The sequence below is a fragment of the Haliotis rufescens genome, unplaced genomic scaffold (genome assembly GCF_023055435.1).
Source record: "Haliotis rufescens isolate VD_foot unplaced genomic scaffold, xgHalRufe1.0.p SCAF_3, whole genome shotgun sequence".
Taxonomy (NCBI): Eukaryota; Metazoa; Mollusca; class Gastropoda; order Lepetellida; family Haliotidae; genus Haliotis; species Haliotis rufescens.
In genome coordinates this window covers 59045134-59069310 of record NW_025964001.1, presented here as the reverse complement: position 1 = coordinate 59069310, position 24177 = coordinate 59045134, and the positions used below count along the sequence as shown (strand labels likewise).

At 46.8% G+C, this 24177-nt stretch overlaps 1 protein-coding gene across 6 annotated transcripts in view; it reads left to right on the top strand.

The window, feature by feature from the left end:
• Positions 1-24177, top strand: part of LOC124151106 (YLP motif-containing protein 1-like) — a 60872-nt gene that overhangs the window by 4209 nt on the left and 32486 nt on the right. For 2 of the 6 annotated variants that reach the window (XM_048403163.1, XM_048403162.1), the window contains exons 4-12: positions 6839-8399; positions 8955-9152; positions 11560-11605; positions 13488-14615; positions 15485-15796; positions 16832-17043; positions 19471-19652; positions 20277-20399; positions 21189-21405. In XM_048403163.1, coding sequence (XP_048259120.1) covers positions 6839-8399; positions 8955-9152; positions 11560-11605; positions 13488-14615; positions 15485-15796; positions 16832-17043; positions 19471-19652; positions 20277-20399; positions 21189-21405 — 3979 coding nt within the window. The remainder of the gene's footprint in view (positions 1-6838; positions 8400-8954; positions 9153-11559; positions 11606-13487; positions 14616-15484; positions 15797-16831; positions 17044-19470; positions 19653-20276; positions 20400-21188; positions 21406-24177) is intronic. The other 4 variants (XM_048403166.1, XM_048403165.1, XM_048403167.1 and 1 more) reach the window with 4 other exon arrangements.

The following is a 24177-nucleotide window of genomic DNA, read 5'->3' as shown; positions in this document are numbered from 1 at the left end:
TCGTCTGTGGCTCACGTCACAGTAATTTACGGGCGCAATGTTGTTCCCGCCATTTTGTTTTCTTTCCCGCCATTTTGGCCATTCACCACGTGGCCACGTAATGTCGTGATCTGCGTTTTGAATTCTCTCTTTGGCTTGGGTAATACATTACATTTATGTATGTTGTTTTGGTGTGCTTAAAGCCTTGCCTTTTCGCTACCTCTAAGCGTAATTGTTTCTTCTCATAAACTTCAATATAATACGAAGTTTATGAGTTACATTATGTCTCCCGTACTCTGTGGTTTTGCCACATGGTTACGTGTTTGCTTAAGGCTTTGCCTTTTCGCTCCCTTTTAGCGTACTTGTTTATCTCATAAACTTTAATAAAATATACTGTTTTTGAGTTACTTTATGCTTCCCATACTTTGTGATTGGCCACACATTATGCTTCCCGCACTTTGTGGCTTTGCCACATAGTTATGTTTTGCTTAAATTCCAGATTTTCTGCCTCGCTGCACTTGTTGCCGCGGGAACAAATCTGGCCGGGGCCGCCCCTTTCTGCCGTGATTGTACGACGCCCTGTACTTTCACAAGGCAGTGCCGATGTTGCAGTCATTCGTCGCTGTGATCCTTCAGCTCATGCGAGTATCCAGGACACACCTCGCTCAACGTGCTCGTCGACCCCCACATACGTTGACGGCAGCAGCGCTCAGCGGAGCTTCACGGCGGCTCCCAACGTAGAGTCTGCCTCCCATGGCACGACATACGACCGTTCACGGTCTCCTACTCCACTGGCGGCTCCAGCGCTCCCAACGTAGAGTCTGCCTCCCATGGCACGACATACGACCGTTCACGGTCTCCTACTCCACCGGCGGCTCCAGCGCTCCCAACGTAGAGTCTGCCTCCCCTGGCACGACATACGACCGTTCACGGTCTCCAACACCGTCAACGCTGATGTCTCCGGCGCCCCCGGCGCCTCTGATGACACGGCGCTCCCGGCGCTCCCGGCGCCTCTGATGACGCGGCGCCTCCGGCGCCTCCTCTGATGACGCGGCGCCTCCGGCGCCTCTGATGACGCGGCACCTCCGATGTCTCGGCGCCTCTGATGACACGGTGCCTCCGATGTCTCGGCGCCTCTGATGACTCGGCGCCTCCGATGACTCGGCGCTCCCGGCGCCTCCGATGACTCGGCGCCTCTGATGACTCGGTGCCTCCAGCGCTTCCGATGACTCGGCGCCGCTGATGTCTCGGCGCTCAACAAGCTTCATGACTTGTTCATGACAAGCTGATGACTCGGCGCTCCCGGCGCCTCCGATGACTCGGTGCCACCGGCGCCTCTGATGACTCGGCGCCGCTGATGTCTCGGCGCCTCTGATGTCTCCGCGCTCCGGCGCCTCCGCATCCTCTGATGTCTTCGGCGCTCAACAAGCTTCAGATCAACAAGCTTTATCAAGCTCAGATCAACGAGCCGACCATCCGATCTTCTACTGCGGCTTAAGGGGCACCATCGGCAATCGCCTCCCCGGCGCCACTGCCCTCTTCTCTTGCTGCCGTCTCATAACTCGTCACACGGAGAAGCATGGTGAAACAACTGTCGCCGCTCCTGTCGCTACTCTCCCGTCGGTCTTCGGGATCGTGACTATCGTACTACTTCCTGGGTGGAATCATTTCAACCAATAGACAGTTGGTCTGATTCAACTTGCCCACTGAGACGTTATCCATAATCCCGTCGTTTAAAGCGCTATGATTCCGGAGAGATGACCTGCGGGTTTCCATCGAAACAGAGCGTCATGTGAACAGCGTCTGTATCAGATTCGATGACGACATCCACTTACAAAGAGTTTACTTCGTCGACATCGCAGACATCAACGCTGTTCTACCCTACCCTAGCGCCAGCGTTCCTGAGAGAGACTCTTCCTCGGCGCTCCCCGGGTTTTACACGACGCCCATGGGGTTCCGTGTTTTATCGCAAAACTCGGGTACACCACTTGATCGTCTCTCACACAGTTCATTGAGGATTGTCTGTGTGTGGAGTTTGCACCTCAGTTCCGACTCCAAGGCGGTTTTCTCGGCTACTGCGCAGAGTGATTTACATGTCACGTGTCAAGTACTCGGACTGTCAACAACTCCGACCGGATTTAGGTCAACTTACCATGGCAAGGGGTGCCATGTATTTCTACAGATTGGTTTCCATGTCTACCTGTACGCTTGGTGATACCACTCAACCAGGCGCCTGTCGCAGTCCATCCATGCACGGATGTTGGAAACAATAGACCTCCTCTACCAACACGGCTGTCACGAGGAACCTTGTTTCATCAACCCTTCGCTATAAGAACGATAGCGCCTATAGGCGTTCAAGGGATGGAAAAGATCGCCTTCCTTCGTCCGGTTTGATCTTTTCGACTACGACACCTTCCTATCTTCCGCCTTGACTACCGGACACAGTGTCGATTTGATACTTAAAGTCCCTCGGCCGTCCCACTGACCCCTGTTGCATACCTGCCTCGTATCGTGTTGTCGTCCTCCATCGTCACCTCGATATAAGAACAGGAGTACTTATACGCCGCTTCAGGGATGAAAACGATCTCATTACTTCGTGCAATGGCCATATTGCCTCGACTTCCTACTACCCGGTTACGTCGATGCCCCGGCGGTCGATTGTGAAGCTAGTTTACTTCGTCTACTTGAGGTTGGCTCGCAGGCGATCACACCTTTTTCCGAATCGTACCGACGGTACGCAATCGCAGACCCCTGTTGCTGACTACCTCCCCTGCCACCTTGTCAGTGGCTAGTGGCCCACGCCAGCCCACATTGTGACCACCTGTGATCCAGAGATCAACACCATAGGCACATCAACAGCCTCGAGATAAATGCTTATCCAGGACGGCACTTGCTGACAGTGCATTCTCGGTCACGCCCTGTTGATCGTGTCCACTGACGACGTCACCGTAGTGTGGTGTTTGCGGACCCAGAGTTCTCGCCCCTCTCCCGGCGCTACAAACTCGACCGGCGCCCCCGAGAATCCCCATCTTAGGCGTTCCAGGCGCCTCAAGCTCTCCAACGCCTCACGCTCTCCGGCGCCTCGGGCCAGACTATGTGAAACGGTCGACACCCCAACCCTAGATCTGTTTGCCTCATATCTGAATGTGGCCAGCAGTCGTCTTCCATTCCACCTGTGCCGGATACGACCGCTGTGGCAGTCAAAGCCTTCCATCGTTCCTGAGAAGGATTACGCGCGTACGCTTTTCCGACTCCGGTTCTCCCTCCCACGGTTCTTCAGAGATCCAGGCCACTCGACCCCTGCCATTGACTTTGGTCTCGCCTTATTGGTCAGCCAGAAGTTGGGTTATCGACCTCCGAAACATAGCCAGAGACAACCCCTGGAACTTCCTGTGTGGTCCAACCACACGGTCTGTTGCCACACCCTCATACCCGCATGTTATCGTCTGCACGCCTGACACACATGCAGAAAGCCAAGGGCTATTCGGCTAGAGCGACCAAGGCTATTGCTTCAGCCCACCGTCCATCTACAGGGGGACTGTATGCTGATAAATGATGCTTGTTCCAGGCATTTTGTTCTGACAAACACCAGGATCCGATGACAGCGTCACCGCAGATTCTGGATCAGTTCCTTCTGTACTTGTGTAGCACCCGTCGGTTGAAGGGCTTACCACCCCCACATACCTGGTCGCCATCTACTCCGTTCTGGCCATCCCGGACGATCGGAGAAAGACGAAAATTCCCGACCTACGGGCCTGGCTGCGCTCGTTCAGTCTTGAAGACCTGAATACCAAGTTCGGACCGCCTGCGTTGGATCTGAATGTGGTCTTCAACGCCCTTCGAACCACTCCCCTCGTCTTCCTTCTACGACCTTAAGTAGAAGACGGGTGTTTCTACTGGTTTTGACTACTGCCGCTCGAGTCCATGTACAGCACGCCCTCGACGTCTCCCATGCCCGGTTCGAATGCGGTACCCAGGGCGCCGTTCATCATGGACCGTACTGGGACGTCAGCGTAAAGACTCAACTCCCAGGACAGCCTGATAGATCATTCCTTGTCCCCTCCCCCCTCGTCCAGTGTGGGTGCCGAGGATGAGGATGAGCGTCATTATGCCCAGTAAGGGCACTGAAGGTTATTCTACGATCTAAAGACTGCCGCAAGTCTAGGAAACACCTTTTTTCTGCCGGTCTCCCCTTCGTCGCTGTCGTTGGTCAGCCGGAATACTTTTCCCTGTGGCTCCGGGCGGTCATCCTTAAAGCGTATGAGCCGCCGGATTGGACCCTCCCCCCAAAGGCTATTACCTGAAATAAAATGAGATCAGGGCGATCGTATTTACACTGGTTCTTCACGGTATACTGTTCCATCCCGTCGTTCAGGGAAGCCTGTTCGTGGCGATCGGACACCGCCTTCACCAACCACTACTTCAGTGATGTAGCCTTGAAAGTTGTCGCCAGCGTTCACAGTTTTGGTCCCTGGTTGTAGCCCAACAGGTCATCTATCTCCGACGCCACTGATTCTCCGATACCCTGAGCGGGGCCCGTCGACCTCTCTGGTGTTTATCACCCTAGACGAGACGGCTCTCTTGCGTTCCGCATTCGCTCTTAGGTCAGTTTTAGTTTTGGGTTACCCGACTCATTCTATTGCTGTCACCTATCCGGGTTTTACTTTTTGCATCAACTCTCGTTTCCTGACGACAGGAATGGTAGTAGATGTGGACACCGGCGCCGACGCCAACGCCGCTGCTTCTCTGGTACCTGAGCGGTGCCCGTCGACCTCACCGGTGTTCCTTGCCTCCAGCCTAGAGGGCTCTCCTGCGTTTCGCATTCGCTCTTGGGATTGGTCGTAGATTTTGCCGCCGACGCCGCTGATTCTTCGATTCCCCGAGCGGGGCCCGTCGAACTCTCTGGTGTTTATCACCTCAGATTAGAGGGTTCTACTGCGTTTCGCTTTCGCTCTTCGGTAAGTTATATATTTTGGCTACACGCCTCATTGTATGTCGGTTACCTATTCGGGCGTTTCGTTTTTGCATCGACTCTTGTTTCCTGAAGACAGGAATGGTCGTAGATGTTCCGGTCATCACTTGTATGCGGTGCGGATTCATCGGACCTTGACGAGGGTTTAATATGGTTCACATCTGCAGGTATGCCCACCAGCCAAGCCGTCTGATAAAGATGCAATACGGAGTAATGCAGGATAAGTTAAAAAATTTAGTAAAATCTAAATATTTTTTACATTTGTATACTTATCCTGCATTACGAAGTCTAAGTGCCCTCCCTTTCGCTACGCTACCTCCCCACGAAGTTTCAGATGTTATGTTTAAAGCAGTTATGTCTTTTTGTGTGACGTCATGACTTCCGGGTCACGTGCCGACTGTGAGAGGGCGCTGCCTCCTGGGCTGGTTGGGACAACTTTCTTCAGCAGCTGGATCTCACACAGTTCGTCTCTCTGTCAAACATAGCAGTAAATGCAATACGGAGTAATGCAGGATAAGTATACAAATGTAAAAAATATTTAGATTTTACTAATTTTTCTAGTAGGGTGTCACGATAAACAGAAATATCGATATATTGCTATTGGTAAGCACTTAAAGTCAATAAATTGATTGTTAAATCAGTTTCTGATCAATAGTATCGATTTCATTTAGGAATATCGATAGTTTCGATTGTATTTACCATATCAATAAAATACATGCAATGCTGTTCAAATTTGTTTTTCTTTTGATCATGAGTGGTAGTAATTAACACGTGGTAAGGTAAGTTTCTTTTTCTTAAATTATTAGGGTAAAGAAAAAACACATCAGTCATATCTCAAACTTTACTTTTAATTTGTTGTTATGGTTATCACATTCAAAGGAAACTTCTTTTCCAAGGTTAAATTCAACTCTAAAATCTGTCTAAAATGATACACTGAAAACTATCGATATGTATCGCAATAGTTGCTTGCAATATCAATAGTTATCGCAATAGTTTCTTTCAATATCAATAGTTATCGCAATAGTGATTTCCAGACCAATAGTCACCCCTATTTTCTAGTTGCATAAAATTTACAATGGTAAGATGCTGCCAACTTCCATCAATTTGACCACTCCATGTGTTAATGAAAGTATGATCAACAACCTGACATTTCTTAACAACCTGACATTTCTTAATTGATCGACCCGTGAAGATCCGGGGTAGAATAGGTCTTCAGCAACCCATGCTTGCCGTAAAAGGCGACTAACGGGATCGGAGGGTCAGGCTTGCTGACTTGGTTGATGCATGTCATCGATTCCAATTGCGTGGATCAATCATGATGTCAATCACTGGATTGTCTGGTCCAGACTCGATTATTTACAGACCGCCGTCATATAGCTGGAATATTGCTGAGTGCGGTGTAAAACAAAAACCAAACCAAAAATCTTAATTGATCACTGAAATTATCTGTTTCAATCATACAATCCTTTTGGGTTTCTGTGTAGAATTGAGCCCCAGTAAACTATGCTTGTCATGAATGGTCAACTGAAATGGATGACTTTCTTGATAGAATGTCATCTTTCCCTGACAGCATGGATGTAGCTCATAATATCAATCGCTGGTTTTTAAGGTCCAGATTTACTTTTACAGGCCACTGTCATAGCTGGAATATTACTGAATAAAGCCTTAAAAAAACCAAAGCTGAGTGAGTGAGTGAGTGAGTATGGTTTTACGCCACTTTTAGCAATATTCCAGCAATATCACAGCGGGGGACACCAGAAATGGACTTCACACAATGTACCCATGTTGGGAATCGAACCCGGGTCTTCGGTGTGACGAGCGAACGCTTTAACCACTAGGCTACCCGACCGCCCCCAAAGCTGTATGGACTGTAATGCTGTTTTTCAGATCATCCCAACAAAGACCAGTTTCGTCAGTATGAGCAGCAGTGGCAGCAGTATGAACAACAGATGGAAAGCAGGAGAAAAGATATCCAGGATCGTAAGACAGCCATAGAGAAACAAAGAGAAAGTGAAAAACCTGCTCCAAAACAACCTGAAGAATCTCAGTCAAGCTATCAGCAGTATCCAGGACAGTCGAAGCAGGGTGCCCAAGGTAACCAGCAATTCCCAGGACAGTCTCCACAGGAATCCCAAAGCAAACAGCAATTCCCAGGAAAGTCTCCACAGGGACCCCCAGGCAACCAGCAATTCCCAGGAAAGTCTCCACAGGTAGCCCAAGGCAAACAGCAATTCCCAGGAAAGTCTCCACAGGGACCCCCAGGCAACCAGCAATTTCCTGGACAGCAAGGCAACCAGCAATTTCCCGGACAGCAAAGCAACCAGCAATTCCCGGGTCAGCAAGGCATCAGGGGCCCTAGCAATTTTCAAGGACCACCTCCAAGATTCGGCACTCCTAGATTTGGTGGACCTCAGAGTCGTTTTCCCAATCAACAGCCAATGAATCAAAGATTTGGTGGTCCAGGAAATCGACCCCGGTTTCCCAACCAGGCTCTGAATCAAGGCTTCCAGGGAAGTCCAGTCACCAATACTGAAAACTTTGAGGAGCAGGCTGGTAAGGAGGACAATTTGAATGAAGATGATATGGAGGAAGGTTTTGGTGATGAGGATGAAGAGCAACAACAGGAAGGTGACTATGGAAACCAACAAGGATATCCTCCAAGTAACCATGGTAACCAGCCGTTCCAGCAAGATATGAACAGATTCCCTGGGCCAAGAGGTCCTCGTTTTCAAGGACAGCCAAGATTTCCGAACCAAAACTTTAGAGGACAAAGACCCCCAGGTCCTCATGGTTTTCAAGGCAGGCCTCCTTTCCAGGGTGGTAGAGGTAGAGGTGGTCCTAATCAAGGTCCAGGTTTCCGCCATCAAGGACCTGGAATGCAAGGACAGTTTGTACAGCAGGAAGAAGGAAATGAAGGAGAAGAAGAAGCTGAAGCAGAAGAGGAAACTGTTGAAGATTATGGAGAAGAGGATCCATCTGTTCAGAATCAGAATTTTGGACAAATGGGCCAACGGCCTCAATTTGGCGGTCCCAGATTTGGTGGTCTGAGGGGTTCCTTTGAAGGACCAGGCGGTCCAAGGTGGGGAGGGCCAAGAGGTCCACATGTGCAGAGGTTCCAGAGAGGACAAGGACCACGTTTTCAACCAAGGGGTCCTCATCAAAATAGAATGCGAGGACCGACTCCTTTAATGGATATCACCTTTGAAGGACATGAAAACCCAGAAATTGATGAAATGGAAGAGGCAAATGAGGAGGAACAGGAGGAGAACTATGAACATCAGGGAGGACTTGCCCCAGGTGCTCCAAGGGGACGAGGCGGTCCATTCCAGGGACCAAGAGGACAAAGAGGGGCTTTCATGAACAGAGGCCGAGGCATGCGTGGAGGATTTGGACCTCCCCATGGACCAGGCTTCGGTGGACCTCAGTTTGGCGGTCCAGGGGATCAGATGTAAGTTATACTGAAGTTTCTATTTCTCCTCTTGAGCTTTAGAATGCATGGCAACATTTCAGACCACGTAACATCTAGTTTCAATTCAGTTATCGACTCTTCACCAGGCACTCATTAAACCATGGAGGAAAGCTCATGTAGATACTTCCTAGTAGTGAAACGATACGCCGATGCATCAGTGGATTGCAATTTGTATCGCAAACTGAGTAAAAAGTATCATTTCTTACCTTATATCATTTTCTGAGATGGCGCTCGGCATTAAGGGGCTAAAACAAGGACTGGTCTGCTCGTAGTCAGTATACTGTGTCTGAGTGGGGTATTCATGTTAAACTGCGGCATGGTATCTCAGTGTGCTAGCACTATGAAATCGGCATTGGTCCTGACTAGCACAAGCAGCCACACACACAGACAGATATGTGAATGCACGTCACATGCACTGGAATACTGCTGAGTGCGGCGTTAAACAACAAACAAACTAACCTTTAATTGTTTGGTTTACGTGTTTAGCATGAGCCCAGAGACACATAGTATTTATTGTTTCACTATTTATCACAGGCAAGAAGAGGAGGAAGAAGAAGAAGAGGCAGTTCCAGAGGAAGAAATGGCCGAGGACTTCCAGGAAGATCTAAACCAGGGCCAGTTTCCTGGAGGTCCAAGAGGTCGTGGTGGACCTCAAGGATGGCCAAGAGGTCGGGGTGGACCTCGTGGGGCCATGGCAGACCGGGGCCGAGGTGGTGGTTTCGGAGGGCCAATGTAAGTCAGGATTTTATGGTCAAATGTGAATGAAAAGTTTACCTAATAAAGGCAGGAGTTTTTCGTTTCTTTAGTACATTAATCATTTACTTTATCTATTGATTCCTAATCATATTAGTTATATTTTTCTGCTAACCTAATATGACACCGTACACGGCAACTAACATGACTAAAGACACCATAACGAATTCATTATGCCGAAAAGTTTACACCATCTGGTATCCCTATCGCAAATAGGGGCGGTCGGGTAGCCTAGTGGTTAAAGCGTTCACTCATCACGCCGAAGACCCGGGTTCGATTCCCAACATGGGTACAATGTGTGAAGCCCATTTCTGGTGTCCCCCTGCCGTGGTATTGCTGGAATATTGCTAAAAGCGGCGTAAAACCAAACTCACTCACTCACTCACTCACTCACTATCGCAAATATGATGTCAAAATGAAAACTTTACGCTTACAACCTAAGACGGTAAGGGTCAAAGGGAGACTACTCTTCAAACCTCAGAGGCCATACCTTGTTGATAATTTTAACATTATATAATCTTTATTGAAGTCACGAACGTGATCCTTTAAAAAACATTAACGTCCTTGCACATCAAAATTAATGATAGTAAAACACAAAACAGTGTTGAATAACGAATTTCTGTGCCAGAATTTCCATGTGAAATATGTGAGGTGGGTGTTGGGAAATCCAAGATGGCTGTCACTGACGGTATACGGTCTAATTTTAGGTCAGTAACAACCATCTTGGAATTTACTGACGGTATACGGGCTCATATGGGGTCAGTAGTTCTGCCCTCTTATTGGTCAAACTCACTTTGAGGCATAATAAATACATATATATAGGACACATATACTCACCACCAAAAGAAACGTGAACCATAGAAACACTGAGAAGTGTGTACGTTAAGAAGTAATGTTTCCAATGTGTACCACTTCATGATAAAACTAACAATCAGTCAAGTGTTACCTCAGAATGTCTATATTCTTATCACGATATGCTGCACGTGATTTCCAAACTTTACACGCTAATCCAGCACGAGACAAATGGTGCATCATGGATCTGTGTCTTCACATGTGATGCGTTCATGAGCGCTAATTCACACAACATACCAGTAGGTTCAATTGCATGTCAAACGAATGTGATATCTCTTGAATATACAGTCAAGTCCCTTTAATCCGCCATTGTTGGTTGCATATGATTATGTCGGATAAACCAAATTAGGTAGTATCAACGTTCGTGATCGAAAATCGGACAACTACAGGATAGATAACAATTCAAACAAGTAATAAAAAAAGAGGAAAAGGGCAATATTCATATTGTAATGTTATATTGTTAGCGGAATATGTTTTCTAATCATGCAACCTCTTCATGCAAAATACTTTTTAAAGCACAGTCTGGAATGGAAGCCGCCAATTTGAAACTAGTGCTGCAATGCTTAAGAAAGCTGCTTTCTTAGTGGCTAATGTTAACTTCCTGTTAGTAATTTCATTGGTGGGTCAATGTTCGCGAAAGGTCGTTCTGACGTGACTTGTAATGGGATGTCCTCAGCGGTAGCGAGAACTTGTATCCGATTTTATGGTAATCTAGGCATGTGATTAATCCTGTTTTGTTTATTTTAAGCAGTAATTGTTTATTGTTAAGCAAGTTTATCTCTGCAGCCATTGAAATATGCAGCTACTCGCCGACTCGTCTCGCATCAAATCAAGGGTCTGTGTACTCGCGGGAAGATGACTACGGAGTACACTGATCACTGTGTCGGATTAACGAGACTGATTAATGAGTGATTTTGGTAATTTGTTGCAAATTAGGTGTGTTTGAGTCGGAGTGCGAGACTGTTGGATTAACGGGTCTAAATAGCACTGATTTAATCGGTTCCCATCATTAGTGTCGGATTAACGAGTGTCGGATTAATGAGACTTGACTGTAAATAATTCTTCATATATTAACCAACATGAATGGTAGTCGCGTTTCTCTGTAGGTGGGTACATATATATATATGTAATCAATGATAATGATTATTTTTCATATCTTTTTTAGGGGGCACGGGTGGCTCAGTTGTCTAAGGCGCCGCGATTCACTGTGCAGAGTTGCGTCCCTTGGGCACGCCAGAAACCTATGATTGTGGGTTCGAATCCCGGTTCGCCCTGATTATGTTTCTAGGTTTGTCAGCACCATACCCGTGCTCGTGGGTTTCACCGAAGTGGTAAACGTCTGAGACCTGCATCACTTCGGGCTTTCCTCCCACATTAAGCTGACACGCCGCGATATAACTGGAATACTGTTAAAAGCGGCGTTAAACCCAACTCACTCACTCATATCTTTTTAGCAATAATTGAGTTATGATAGAGAAGTCGTGTTGAAATTATTCTTTAATCCCATTTGTATTTCTTGTAAATTACTTTTCAGGAACCCAAGAGGACCAGGGCCATACCCTTATGGAGGCTCAAGGATGGTACGTAAAGCTGATCACACAACAATTTGATTGTTAAAGGGAGACAAGTCAGGCAGGGGGAGATAATGCGGAGGAAATAATTAGGTCATCATGCTTCATGATTCAAGACAAAATATTACAGTACATATATACTGAACAAAAAATATTCATGATATTTTTGGGGATATTTGTATGAAATTGTGTCTTGAGTGCAACCAAAAGATGCCCCCAAAATGTTCATGATCCCTAACTTTGTTCAGTATAGATAGACTGCATGTTTATCCTCGCACAAAACAGGAAGTACTGCCTTGTCAAATGCAGCCTGCAATCTCCTTCCCAGCGCGTGACACCTTCGTTACCCCTCGGTAACATCGCTGCCATTAGTGTGGGCGCGGCCATTACAAAAATCTTGAAATTTGCCCTCTTACCCCAAATGTAGTAACGTTTATCCTTTTGTTTATGTCTTTGGGAATGACATCATATTTCATTTTGAAAAGGTTCACAACTGACCATGTTTTCCAGATGAATTTACTTTGTTGTTTTGATAATCAGATTGGTTCGAGATTGCAGACTAACGGAAAAACAACCAACTTCTCCCTTATCCTCACTATATCAATAACACGATAGTTTTAATGAAACAGAAATTCAAACTGACAAACAAACAAAGTAATTTAGCAGGGGTAAGTGTATTCGGCGTCACGACAGTCGTCACTTGTTGGTAATCATAAAGGTCATTCGGTTGCGAGTTCAACTCCAAGCATGGTTGTGGCCACCTATTCACAGTGGGGAGTTTTGACTGGTGGCAGCGATAGTATAGAGAGCTCCGCGAATGGGCTATCGCTGTGAGGAGCTTGATGCAGCCTGTAAGAAAGGGAGATAACTCAGTAGTCGTGTAAACTGCACACCTTGAGTTAAGTATCAGAGCTGATGCCTAATCATTGAAATGGGTTGTGCCGTGGGTTCTATTTCAATTCTGAGTTGTCTAACCTATTTAAACACTTAAAATGATGTCAGTATTTAAAGATATTCAAGGGGTGGTCGGGTAGTCTAGTGGTTAAAGCGTTCGCTCGTCACACCAAAGACCCGGGTTCGATTCCCGACATGGGGGGTACAATGTGTGAAGCCCATTTCTGGTATCCCCCGCCGTAATATTGCTGGAATATTGCTAAAAAGGGGCGTAAAACCATACTCACTCACTAAAGATATTCAAGATGTCTTCCCTTCACAGTTAGATTTCACTGTGAATTGTCCATATATAATGCCAAAAAATGTGTTCTCTGGGCCATTTGCATGTGTTGCTCCCTCTCTGACACTAGGACTCTCCTTTATTTTCGAACATGTTCATTTCAAGTCAGGTTCTGACCGCCTCCGTGGTCTTGTGGTAGAGCGTCCGCCCGGAGAGCGGAAGGTCCAGGGTTCGATCCCGGGCCGCGTCATACAAAAAGACGTTAAAAGATTGTACTTGTTGTTACCCTGTCTGGCGCTCGGCATTAAGGGGCTAAAACAAGGACTGGTCGGCTCGGAGTCAGTATACTGTGTCTGAGTAGGGTATTCATGTTAAACTGCGGCATGGTATCTCAGTGAGCTAGCACTATAAATCGGCATCAGTCCGGACTAGTACAAGCAGCCACACACACACACACACACACACGTGCATGCACGTCGCTATATAAGTGCAATAATCTTGGACGCGACGTTAAACCCCATTTCACCTCAAGTCAGGTTCTTATGGTTTTGGGAGCTCTGGGGTAGCCTTGTGGTTGAAGTGTTTGCTCCTCTAGCCAAACACCATGGTTCGATTCCCCATTGTGACAATTTCTGCTGACCCTGTCTTGATTTTAGACTTTACCTCACTCACTCTTAGCTTCTTGGGCTGATGTGTTTTTTCTTCTTCTTTTTTCAGCCTGGACCTCCTGGTTATGGTGGCCCAAGAGGTCAGGCCCCAGGTCAAGGTGGCCCGAGAGGTCAGGCACCAGGTCAAGGTGGCCCAAGAGGTCAGGCACCAGGTCAAGGTGGCCCGAGAGGTCAGGCACCAGGTCAAGGTGGCCCGAGAGGTCAGGCACCAGGTCAAGGTGGCCCAAGAGGCCAGGCACCAGGTCAAGGAGGCCCAAGAGGTCAGGCTCCAGGTCAAGGTGGCCCAAGAGGTCAGGCTCCAGGTCAAGGTGGCCCAAGAGGTCAGGCCCCAGGTCAAGGTGGCCCAAGAGGTCAGGCCCCAGGTCAAGGTGGCCCAAGAGGTCAGGCCCCAGGTCAAGGTGGTCCAAGAGGTCAGGCCCCAGGTCAAGGTGGCCCAAGAGGTCAGGCTCCCGGTCAAGGTGGCCCAAGAGGTCAGGCTCCAGGTCAAGGTGGCCCCAGGTTTCAAGCACCAGGTCAAGGCGGCCCGAGAGGTCAGGCACCAGGTCAAGGTGGCCCGAGAAGTCAGGCACCAGGTCAAGGTGGTCCAAGGGGCCCGGCACAAGGTCAAGGTGGTCCAAGGGGCCCGGCACAAGGTCAAGGTGGTCCAAGAGGTCAGTCACCAGGACAACAGTTTGGCCCTAGGGGTCAAGCACCAGGTCAGATGGGTGGCCCAAGAGGTCCACCTCCTGGTATGGCTGGACCAAGAGGTCAAGCCCCTGGTAGGGGTGGGACAAGGGGAACAGCACCAGGCCAAATGGGAGGTCCAAGAGGTCAGGCACCAGGCCAAATGGTTGGTCCAAGAGGATCATCTCCAGGTCTTGGTGGACCAAGAGGATCATCTCCAGGTCTTGGTGGAGCCCGAGGTCCGTCTCCAGGCCTGGGTGGACCTCAAGGTCTATCTCCAGGTCTAGGTGGACCTCGAGGACCATCACCTCATGGTTCTCAAGGATCACCATCAGATCAGCCAGCAGGACTACTGGACACACCCAGTCAGGACAAGCCATTGTTCCCTTTGGCTGTAAAGATGGAGGCCAAAGAAAAAGAAGAAGAAGGGGCTGGTGAACAGCAGGTGGATGAAGATAGCAAACCAGGCCTTGTGTCCTATCAGGATGATAATGATGAGACGCCTATAAAACAGGTAAACTAACATTAAACTCTTGTGTGTAGTACACTGCTTCTGAAAACACCCATCCTCAATATGTCCAGGGCTTGCATTACCCACACTTGCCCCTGGGTCCATGGTCATGGTTCTCGCAAGCTCAGATTACCCTCCCTTGATTTTCATTTTACCTACCAATCAAAAGTCGAGACAATGAAAAATGAAATGAGTAAGGCACTTGCCACTGCCAGTTTTAATGGACACGAAGACATCACTGTCCATCAAAAGATTTTGGGGGGCTTTCTTTTGCATGTTGATCAGGTTTTAATGTTGTATTTCGATTCGCTGTGCAGAGTTGCGTCCCTTGGCACGCCAGAAACCTATGATTGTGGGTTCGAATCCCAGTTGCCCCGATTATGTTTCTAGGTTTGTCAGCACCATACCCGTGCTCGTGGGTTTCACCGAAGTGGTAAACGTCTGAGACCTGCATCACTTCGGGCTTTCCTCCCACATTAAGCTGACACGCAGTGATATAACTGGAATACTGTTAAAAGCGGCGTTAAACCCAACTCACTCACTCACTCACTACCTCTCAAATACAGCTGGAAACACAAGTTAAGAGTATGAACACACCTTCATCATGTTAATAGTCAGGAAACCATCTCAAGGAAAGTCTTCTGATCCGCTTTTCCAGGGATAGCCTTGACAAGGCCACAATTTTTTATGTAGATCTATGGATGGCCCTTTTGATCGGTTATTGAAATCAAGAATCTGTCCCGTGTGTGTTTCATTAACCAAGTAAGTCCTTGCACCTGTCAGTCTGTTAATTATTATTTTGGAATTCTCTAAATGTTCTTCCACATGTCTACTGAACATTGCATCCATATATTATTTTTTCTCATCTTCAGGAGGGTCAAATTGAAGGTAACATTAAAGGCAATTTTGACAGGAACTTTGAAGGCAATTTTGACGGGAGCCTAGAAGGAAATTTTGACGGGAACCTAGAAGGAAATTTTGACAGGAACTTTGAAGGCAATTTTGGAGACACTTGGAATTCCCACGGTCGTGGTGGTCCAAGAGGACGACCTCCACGTGGTGGGTCATGGGGTAGAGGTCGTGGAGCAAGGGGAAGAGGGGGATTTGGTCAAGATGAACGTGATCCTTACCCATCGGAAGACAATTTTCCAGACAGGCCCAAAGCAGACTGGCCTCCTTATGATGTAAGTATAAACTCACTTGCTTGTCCAGGGAAAGGGGGGTGTGAGGGCCCAGTTGGCCCCGTCATCTCCAGAGACTAAGGCACCACAATTTGTTGTGCAGAGTTGCTTCCCTTAGACATGCCAGAAACTTTACAGGTTCGAATTCCAGATGTCACCTGACCATGTTCCTAGATTTGTAAATTTCGTTGATCGATGCTCATCATGCTGTCTGTCATGCGGCGATAAACAACCAACCAACCAACCATCCAACAAACCAACCAACCTAGGCTTGTCAGAACCATACCCAAGCTTGTTGGTTTCACCAAGGTGGAAAACATGTAACATTTAGGCAGAAAGCGTGACATGATGCTGAAATCATTGGTGTTATAACTGAAATACTGTTGAGCCAGTATACACTTAGTCTTTGTCCAGGTCTCACTGGGGATTCTAGGCCATTACAGGTCCTTAGTAGCCAGGCTTGAAGGAGACACATAGGTAAGAACATGGTTGGGATTCTGTGGCCACAATGGCTGCTGTGGAGGATTGGATAAGAACAATCATATCTCTCGTCCACCAGCCCACATCCGAAAGAGTGGCTGACCTTCTAAGGAAATTGGAAATAGTCTTGTTATCTAGTTCATCAAGAACAGGGAGTGGTCAAGTCATCTAGGGTGCCGCAATTCGCTGTGCAGCGTTGCGTCCCTTGGGCATGCCAGAATCCTATGATCGTGGGTTCAAGTTTGCCCCGATTATGTTTCTAGGTTTGTCAGCACCATACCCATGCCCATGGGTTTCACAAAAGTTGTAAACGTCTGAGACCTGCATCACTTCAGGCTTTCCTCCCACATTATACTGACACACTATGATGGAACTGGAATACTGTTCGAAACGGTATAAAACTACTAAATGCACTCACAAAAGAACATTGGATAAAATTCAGTTTCAGTCACTTGAACATGTTGAATGTTACATCTTATTAATGATCTTAATTTTGACATTTCATCAATGTTTTGATAAAATCTTGTGAAAACATCTGTAGACATGTATATTTTACAGCCCTTCAATCGAGATTACCCACCCAGAATTCCTCCACCTCATCCAGAAGACCCGTATGCTCTACGAGATCCGTACTTTGAACGGCGGGACCCCTACTATGACCGTCCTGAAGCCAGGAGCTATCCGCCGCCCCCCCTTCCCCCACCCCCTACAGCATATGATCGATTCCCCTTCAGCGACCCCTACAGCGACTCCTACAGGGACAGAGACAGGTACGTGCATCCCTTGGGGGTCCGGGTTAGAATAGGTCCCCATCAATCTGTGCTGGTCCGGGTTAGAATAGGTCACCATCAACCTGTGCTGGTCCGGGTTAGAATAGGTCCCCATCAACCTGTTCTGGTCCGGGTTAGAATAGGTCCCCATCAATCTGTGCTGGTCCGGGTTAGAATAGGTCCCCATCAATCTGTGCTGGTCCGGGTTAGAATAGGTCCCCATCAATCTGTGCTGGTCCGGGTTAGAATAGGTCCCCATCAATCTGTGCTGGTCCGGGTTAGAATAGGTCCCCATCAATCTGTGCTGGTCCGGGTTAGAATGGGTCCCCATCAACCTGTGCTGGTCCGGGTTAGAATAGGTCCCCATCAACCTGTGCTGGTCCAGGTTAGAATAGGTCCCCATCAACCTGTGCTGGTCCGGGTTAGAATAGGTCCCCATCAACCTGTGCTGGTCCGGGTTAGAATAGGTCCCCATCAACCTGTGCTGGTCCGGGTTAGAATAGGTCCTCAGCAGCCTGTGCCTTAGCAACCTGTGCTGGTCAGACCATGGGGATTCCAGGTAAAAATAGGTCCCCCGCAACCTGTGCTGGTTGTACCATGGGGATTCCAGAATAGAACAGGTCCCCAGCAATCTATGCTGTTCGTACCTTGGGGCTTCTGGGTTAAGATAGGTCCCCAGCAACCTATGCTGGTGGTAAGAGGCAACCAAATGGAGGGTCTGGCTCAGTGACTTGGTTGATAGAATGCCCTCGTACCCCGTAGGCGTGGATCATTGCTCACTATATCAAGTCACTGGATTGTCTGGTTCTATTTTACAGGTTGCTGTCATATAGCTGGAATATTGCTGAGTGTGGCCATTAACTAAAAAAAACTGGTTTTCCTTGTCATTAGGCGTGTCATGATACATCATCACATGATGATGCATATTGTAATACTTAATGGCTTGTTATTTTTATTTGTTCTCTGGTTCATGGGGTCCAGCTATCATGTAGTCATACAATCAACCAGTTAGTGTTAAAGTTGTATGATTGCTTACTCCATGGACCGACTCCATGGTCTAGTGGTAGAGCGTCCGCCCGGAGAGCGCAAGGTCCGGGGTTCCATTCCCGGCCTCGTCACACCAAAAGACGTTGAAAGATGGTACTTGTTGTTACCCTCTCTGGCGCTCGGCATTAAGGGGCTAAAACAAGGACTGGTCAGCTCGGAGTCAGTATTGTGTGTCAGAGTGAGGTATTCGTGTTAAACTGCGGCATGGTATCTCAGTGTGCTAGCACTATAAATCAGCATCAGTCCGGACTAGTACAAGCAGCCACACACACACACACGCACGTCGCTATATAACTGCAATAATCTTGGACGCGACGTTAAACCCAATTTCACCTCACCTGCTTACTCCATGTTCCTTCTGGTTGTGTTATGCAGTCAGATTTAGCATTTTCTTTACTGACATGCTGTACCACTAGGCCATTCGGGGTAGAACAGGTCTTCAGCAACACATGCTTGCCGTAAAAGACCACTATGCTTGTCGTAAGAGGCGACTAACGAGATCGGGTGGTCAGGCTCGCGGACTTGGATGATGCATGTCATTGGTTCCAATTGTGGGGATGCTTATGATCACTGGATTGTCAGGCTGGGTTATTTCACAACTTCATAAATATTCCTTTTTGAAAATCTATACAGAACTAAACATGCATTGACAGATATGGAGACATATTGTATATCGTATCCATTGATGTAAATGAATGGATGCATCAGTAAATCCATCTGATCCGCTTATGGGTTTGAATGTGGCCCCGTTACGACCCTACATCTGTTAGCACTCTGCGTTCATGGGTTTCACCCAGTCTCATTAAAGTCTGATGTTTTACTCCGGTATGATGCTTCTATGTGTGAAGATCTGATGCCTCCTCCACAAGAAGTCACGTCAGGTGAACTTTCTAATCTGATTTCTGTATCTCGAAAACGAACTTAGTCAACAAGTTCGGAATGTAGATAAGTAGGACTAAGCCATTATTGTTGTGGATATTTAATGAACCCTGTCGTTTCTGAGCACCATGGTATCTACACGCAAGAGTGAAGAACATTTGTTTACTCCAGGTGCACTCGACGCGACCTATGGAGGCATCGTAGATGTAAGACATCTGATTTTAATGAGAATGACCATGTTGGCTTAATTCATAGATTAATATAACAAGCTGAGGTGTAGCTGTAATGCTGTGTAAAGTGTACCCAACCAACACTTTGTCAGTATTTTGAGTAACTTTTAACATCTTACTTTATGGATGAAGGATGAAGGGCTGAAACCACTGATGTGTTACTATGGTTACTGTTGTATTTAAGATATGATGACTATTATCGTGATCCGTATCGCTCAGGACGAAGGGCTGAAACCACTGATGTGTTACTATGGTTACTGTTGTATTTCAGATTTGATGACTATTATCGTGATCCGTATCGCTCACGATATTCCGACACCCCTCTCGATAGACCTGCATACCCCCCTGACAGATACCCAGAAGCAAGGGAGCGCTACACGTACCCTGACCGACCATCCATACTACCTGCAGAAACTATCGACTATGGCCATAGACAGGTTGGAGATTGTAAAGGTACAGTGGTAGAATTTGGATTTTGGGGACTGGGTCGCTCGCTCGCTCGCTCACTCACTCACTCACTCACTCACTCACTCACTCACTCACTCACTCACTCACTCACTCACTCACTCACTCACTCACTCACTCACTCACTCACTCACCGGGTCACTCGCTTGCTCACTCACTCACTCACTCACTGCAGCACAATAAGTGAACATTACAATTACAAGTAGTGTTATTACCTTCAAATCCTGTATAGAGTTCTTCCACAATATGTTATTTTCACTAAGTAATAAAACATCTGGAAGCATCATGTATTTATTATATTTCCTCCTCCTGTCCTTACCATGGGAGAGTGGGGTAGCCTAGTGGTTAAAGTGTTTGCTCGTCACGCTGAAAGCCTGGGTTCGATTCCCGACATGGGTACAATGTGTGAAGCCCATATCTGGTGTCCCCCGCCATGATATTGCTTGAATATTGATAAAGTGGCGTAAAACTGTACTCACTCGCCCACCCACTCCTAACCATGCTTACCATCAAGATTCTTGTTTCTAAAATGGTCAGGTTTTTGTGTTTCTTCTGAAATATTTTTGTGTTTCACCCAGTGCCTGTACTGACATCCTCATCCTTTGCTTTCAGAAGACTCCCCGGGCCCAGCTCAACCCTACCAGGCTCCGGCCGTCATAGACTACGGGCATGGCCGCGGGCCATCCGAGGAGATGTCTGACTCACGCTCATCAGAGAGAAGCAGGGAGTCTAGGGGTGAGGCCTGTGTAGGGTGGGGAAATACCAGGAGTATTTCCTTTGGGGAAGACAGACAATCACTTGTGGGATGTACAACATGTAGTAGGCATGCCTTAAAAATGAATATTAGTTTTCCATGGCAGTTGAGCACCGATGCGGATTTGGAGGCAGAATAGTACTTCATGCTCGTCAGAGCTGACAAATAACGATCCATGGTAACAATGTGTGACCTAGCTAATTGTTTATCATCATGCCCAGATGGCCTGGAATGAGCTCATGCTGTCAACCTCTGGTTTGACGACTTCCATGATGAAGTATCATATGCCATACAGTAGCTGGAACACTGCAGATTGCTCCATTTAACAAAATTCTTTCACTTGCAGGACAGAAGTCTTTAGTCTTGCCTCTAGTGAAAATGCTAAGATCCGGGGTAGAATAGGTCTTCAGCAATCCATGCTTGCTGTAAACGGCGAATTTGCTTGTCGTTAGAGGCGACTAACAGGATCGGTTGGTCAGGCTCACAGACTTGGTTGATGCATGTCATCGTATCCCAATTTTGGGATCGATGCTCATGATGTCAATCACTGGATTGTCTGGTCCAGACTTGATTATTTACAGACCGCTGTCAAATAGCTGAAATATTGCTGAGTGCGGCGTTAAACAACAAACAAACAAACATTCTTTGATGCTGGAGCAGTTTCTTTTTAAATATTGATTAAGCTGTATGTGACAAACGGCATTCATTCTTCTATGGCTTATGAAACATGTCTTTGTTGGTGTCATTAATGTTTTTAACACATATTTCAGATTATGATGCATTTGGTCGAGGAGGAGGAGGTGATCGTGGCAGTTCTGAGAGAGATCGGTATGAACGAGAAAGAGATCGAGACAGAGATAGGGAGAGGGACAGAGATCGGGATAGAGATCGAGATCGAGAACGAGAACGAGAAAGGGACCGAGACCGTGATCGGGATCGGGACCGGGACCGCGACCGAGTCCGTTTCCGTCAGGAGGATAGAGAACAGTAAGTGTTTGTGTCTGTCTGCTTCTGCGTCTTCGTCTGTCTGCATCTGCATCTCTGTCTGTGTCTGTCCAACTATAGAATAATGTTGTTTATGTTATGTTATTGGTCACTTTATAGTTGCATTTTGATCCTACACTAATATCACATTCTAATCAGGAATTGAGAATGTTCCACAAGTCAGTCTCCTCAGGATCAGATCTTTTGCAGATATGATTCCTCTCTGCCTGACGAACCCTTCATCATAGGATGAACCCGGAACAAACTTTGACACCCAATTTAACTGATTTGGTTTCATTTCACTACTACTTTAATTTGGAAATTGCAATTTTAACAAAAGAAAAAACACACAAATGTTCCCACGATGGTTCACTCTTCTAGGTTTAAATGCCATGGTGCTCAGATATAAAAGTGTGTCGCATGACTTTCATTGACTTGGAAAAAGCGAAGATTGGTATAAGGGGTTTATTCTCCCACTCAGAAATGTATTTCCCTCCCAGGCAGGATACATCATATTTTATCAAGATCACGTGAACCAATCAGATCTCATCATTCTGACATGGAGGTATGATAATGGCCTTTATTATTTGCATTTGGAACTGCTTGTTTGTGTTTATTTTCGAGATAAAGAAAAATCAAATAAGTTGCTCTAAGTGCTTTGCTTGTTCATACCTCAATGCTGGTTTGAAAGTTCGCCTGATGTGACCTCCTATCCTTCCTATGAAGGGTTTGTCAGATGTTCACACAGTGGGGTATTGTATCAGAGTAATAGCTATCATCTGTCAAGAGTCCATCCAGCCTTTTTTAGGTGTAGTAGTTCTTCTGTTCACAGTGTTATCTAGGGGGCACTGGTGGCCCAGTCGTCTAAGGCGCCACGATTCGCTGTGCAGAGTTGCGTCCCTTGGGCACGCCAGAAACCTATGATTGTGGGTTCGAATCCCGGTTCGCCCCAATTATGTTTCTAGGTTTGTCAGCACCATACCTGTGCTCCTGGGTCTCACCGAAGTGGTAAATGTCTGAGACCTGCATCACTTCGGGCTTTCCTCCCACATCAAGCTGACACGCCGTGATATAACTGGAATACTGTTAAAAGCGGCGTTAAACCAAACTCACTCACTCACTCACTCACTCACTCACTCACTCACTCACTCACTCACTCACTCACTCACTCACTCACTCACTCACTCACTCAGTGTTATCTCTTGTCCACAATATGTGATGTTCACTGATGATATGACAATTCTTGGTTCAGTTTGAGCAGTTGGTTAGTCTTGTGATTTCAGAGTGTCATCTGTTTTTGAAGTACATTCTTTAAATTCCGTTATTTTTTTTCAATGGCACTCATTGGTCTTAGACACAGCAATGTTTTCATGCAGAGTTGTCTCCCCTAGTTTCCAGGTTAAGATAGCCACCAAGCAACCAATGCTTGATGTACACAGCAAGGGAAGGGATTGGGTGATCAAATTCAGTGACTTGGTTGATTGGGTGATCAAACTTAGTGACTTGGTTGATTGGGTGATCAAATTCAGTGACTTAGTTGATTGGGTTATCAAATTCAGTGACTTGGTTGACTGGGTGATCAAATTCAATGACTTGGTTGATTGGGTGATCAAGCTCAGAGACTTGGTTGACTGGGTGATCAAATTCAGTGACTTGGTTGACTGGGTGATCAAATTCAATGACTTGGTTGATTGGGTGATCAAGCTCAGAGACTTGGTTGATTTGGTGATCAAGCTCAGAGACTCGGTTGATTGGGTAATCAAATTCAATAATCTTGGAGGCGATGTTAAGCCCTGTCACACGTCACCTCACCCAGAGTGATTGTTGACAAACATGTTTTCAGATTTGTGGGTATGGGGAGCACGGGTGGCCCAGTCGTCGAAGGCGCCGCGATTCGCTGTGTAGAGTTGCGTCCCTTGGGCACGCCAGAAACCCGGTTCGCCCCGATTATGTTTCTAGGTTTGTCAGCACCATACCCGTGCTCGTGGGTTTCACCGAAGTGGTAAACGTCTGAGACCTGCATCACTTCAGGCTTTCCTCCCACATTAAGCTGACACGCCGTGATATAACTGGAATACTGTTAAAAGCGGTGTAAAACCCAACTCACTCACTCACTCAATTGTGGGTATAGTTGTGTATTCCATGTATGGAAACAAGGTGTGAACATCCTGCACTTTGAATGACACCCGCAAATCCTATAATGTTGATCTCCCAATTATTCACTTAATGGTCAAGATGGATACTGTCAGAATGCTTGTCGTGTGTTATATATTTGTTCTATCTGTTGGCATTGTCAGAGGCTTTGTATAAGTGGAATATAATCATATTCCATGCCCAGACCTTAGAATGCTTTTGTACAGCTATTAACTAACATGTTCAAGTTGCAGATAGCTATGTAATCAGTACTGTATTTTCTTGTATATAAGAAGTTGCATGATGACGATGGTCAAAATATTGGTGGTGGTAGTGATGATGATGATGATGATGATGATGATGATGATGTTACCATGGTTGCACTGCATGCCAAGATCCACTGATGAATAACACGTAACAGTTGATTAACATCCTAATTTTAAATACGGTAGCCTAGTTTTGAAGTACTGTATTCGACGTAATAAGCGCCCAGCTCTAATAAGCGCCCACGGCGATATTTGCTAATATATTGGCTCGTGAACAATCCCAATTAGCACCCCTTCCGATTGGTCAATGTACAAAAGACTTATTTATTCACGTATAATACGCACCCGTGTGTTATATGCACCCTTAATTATGGGC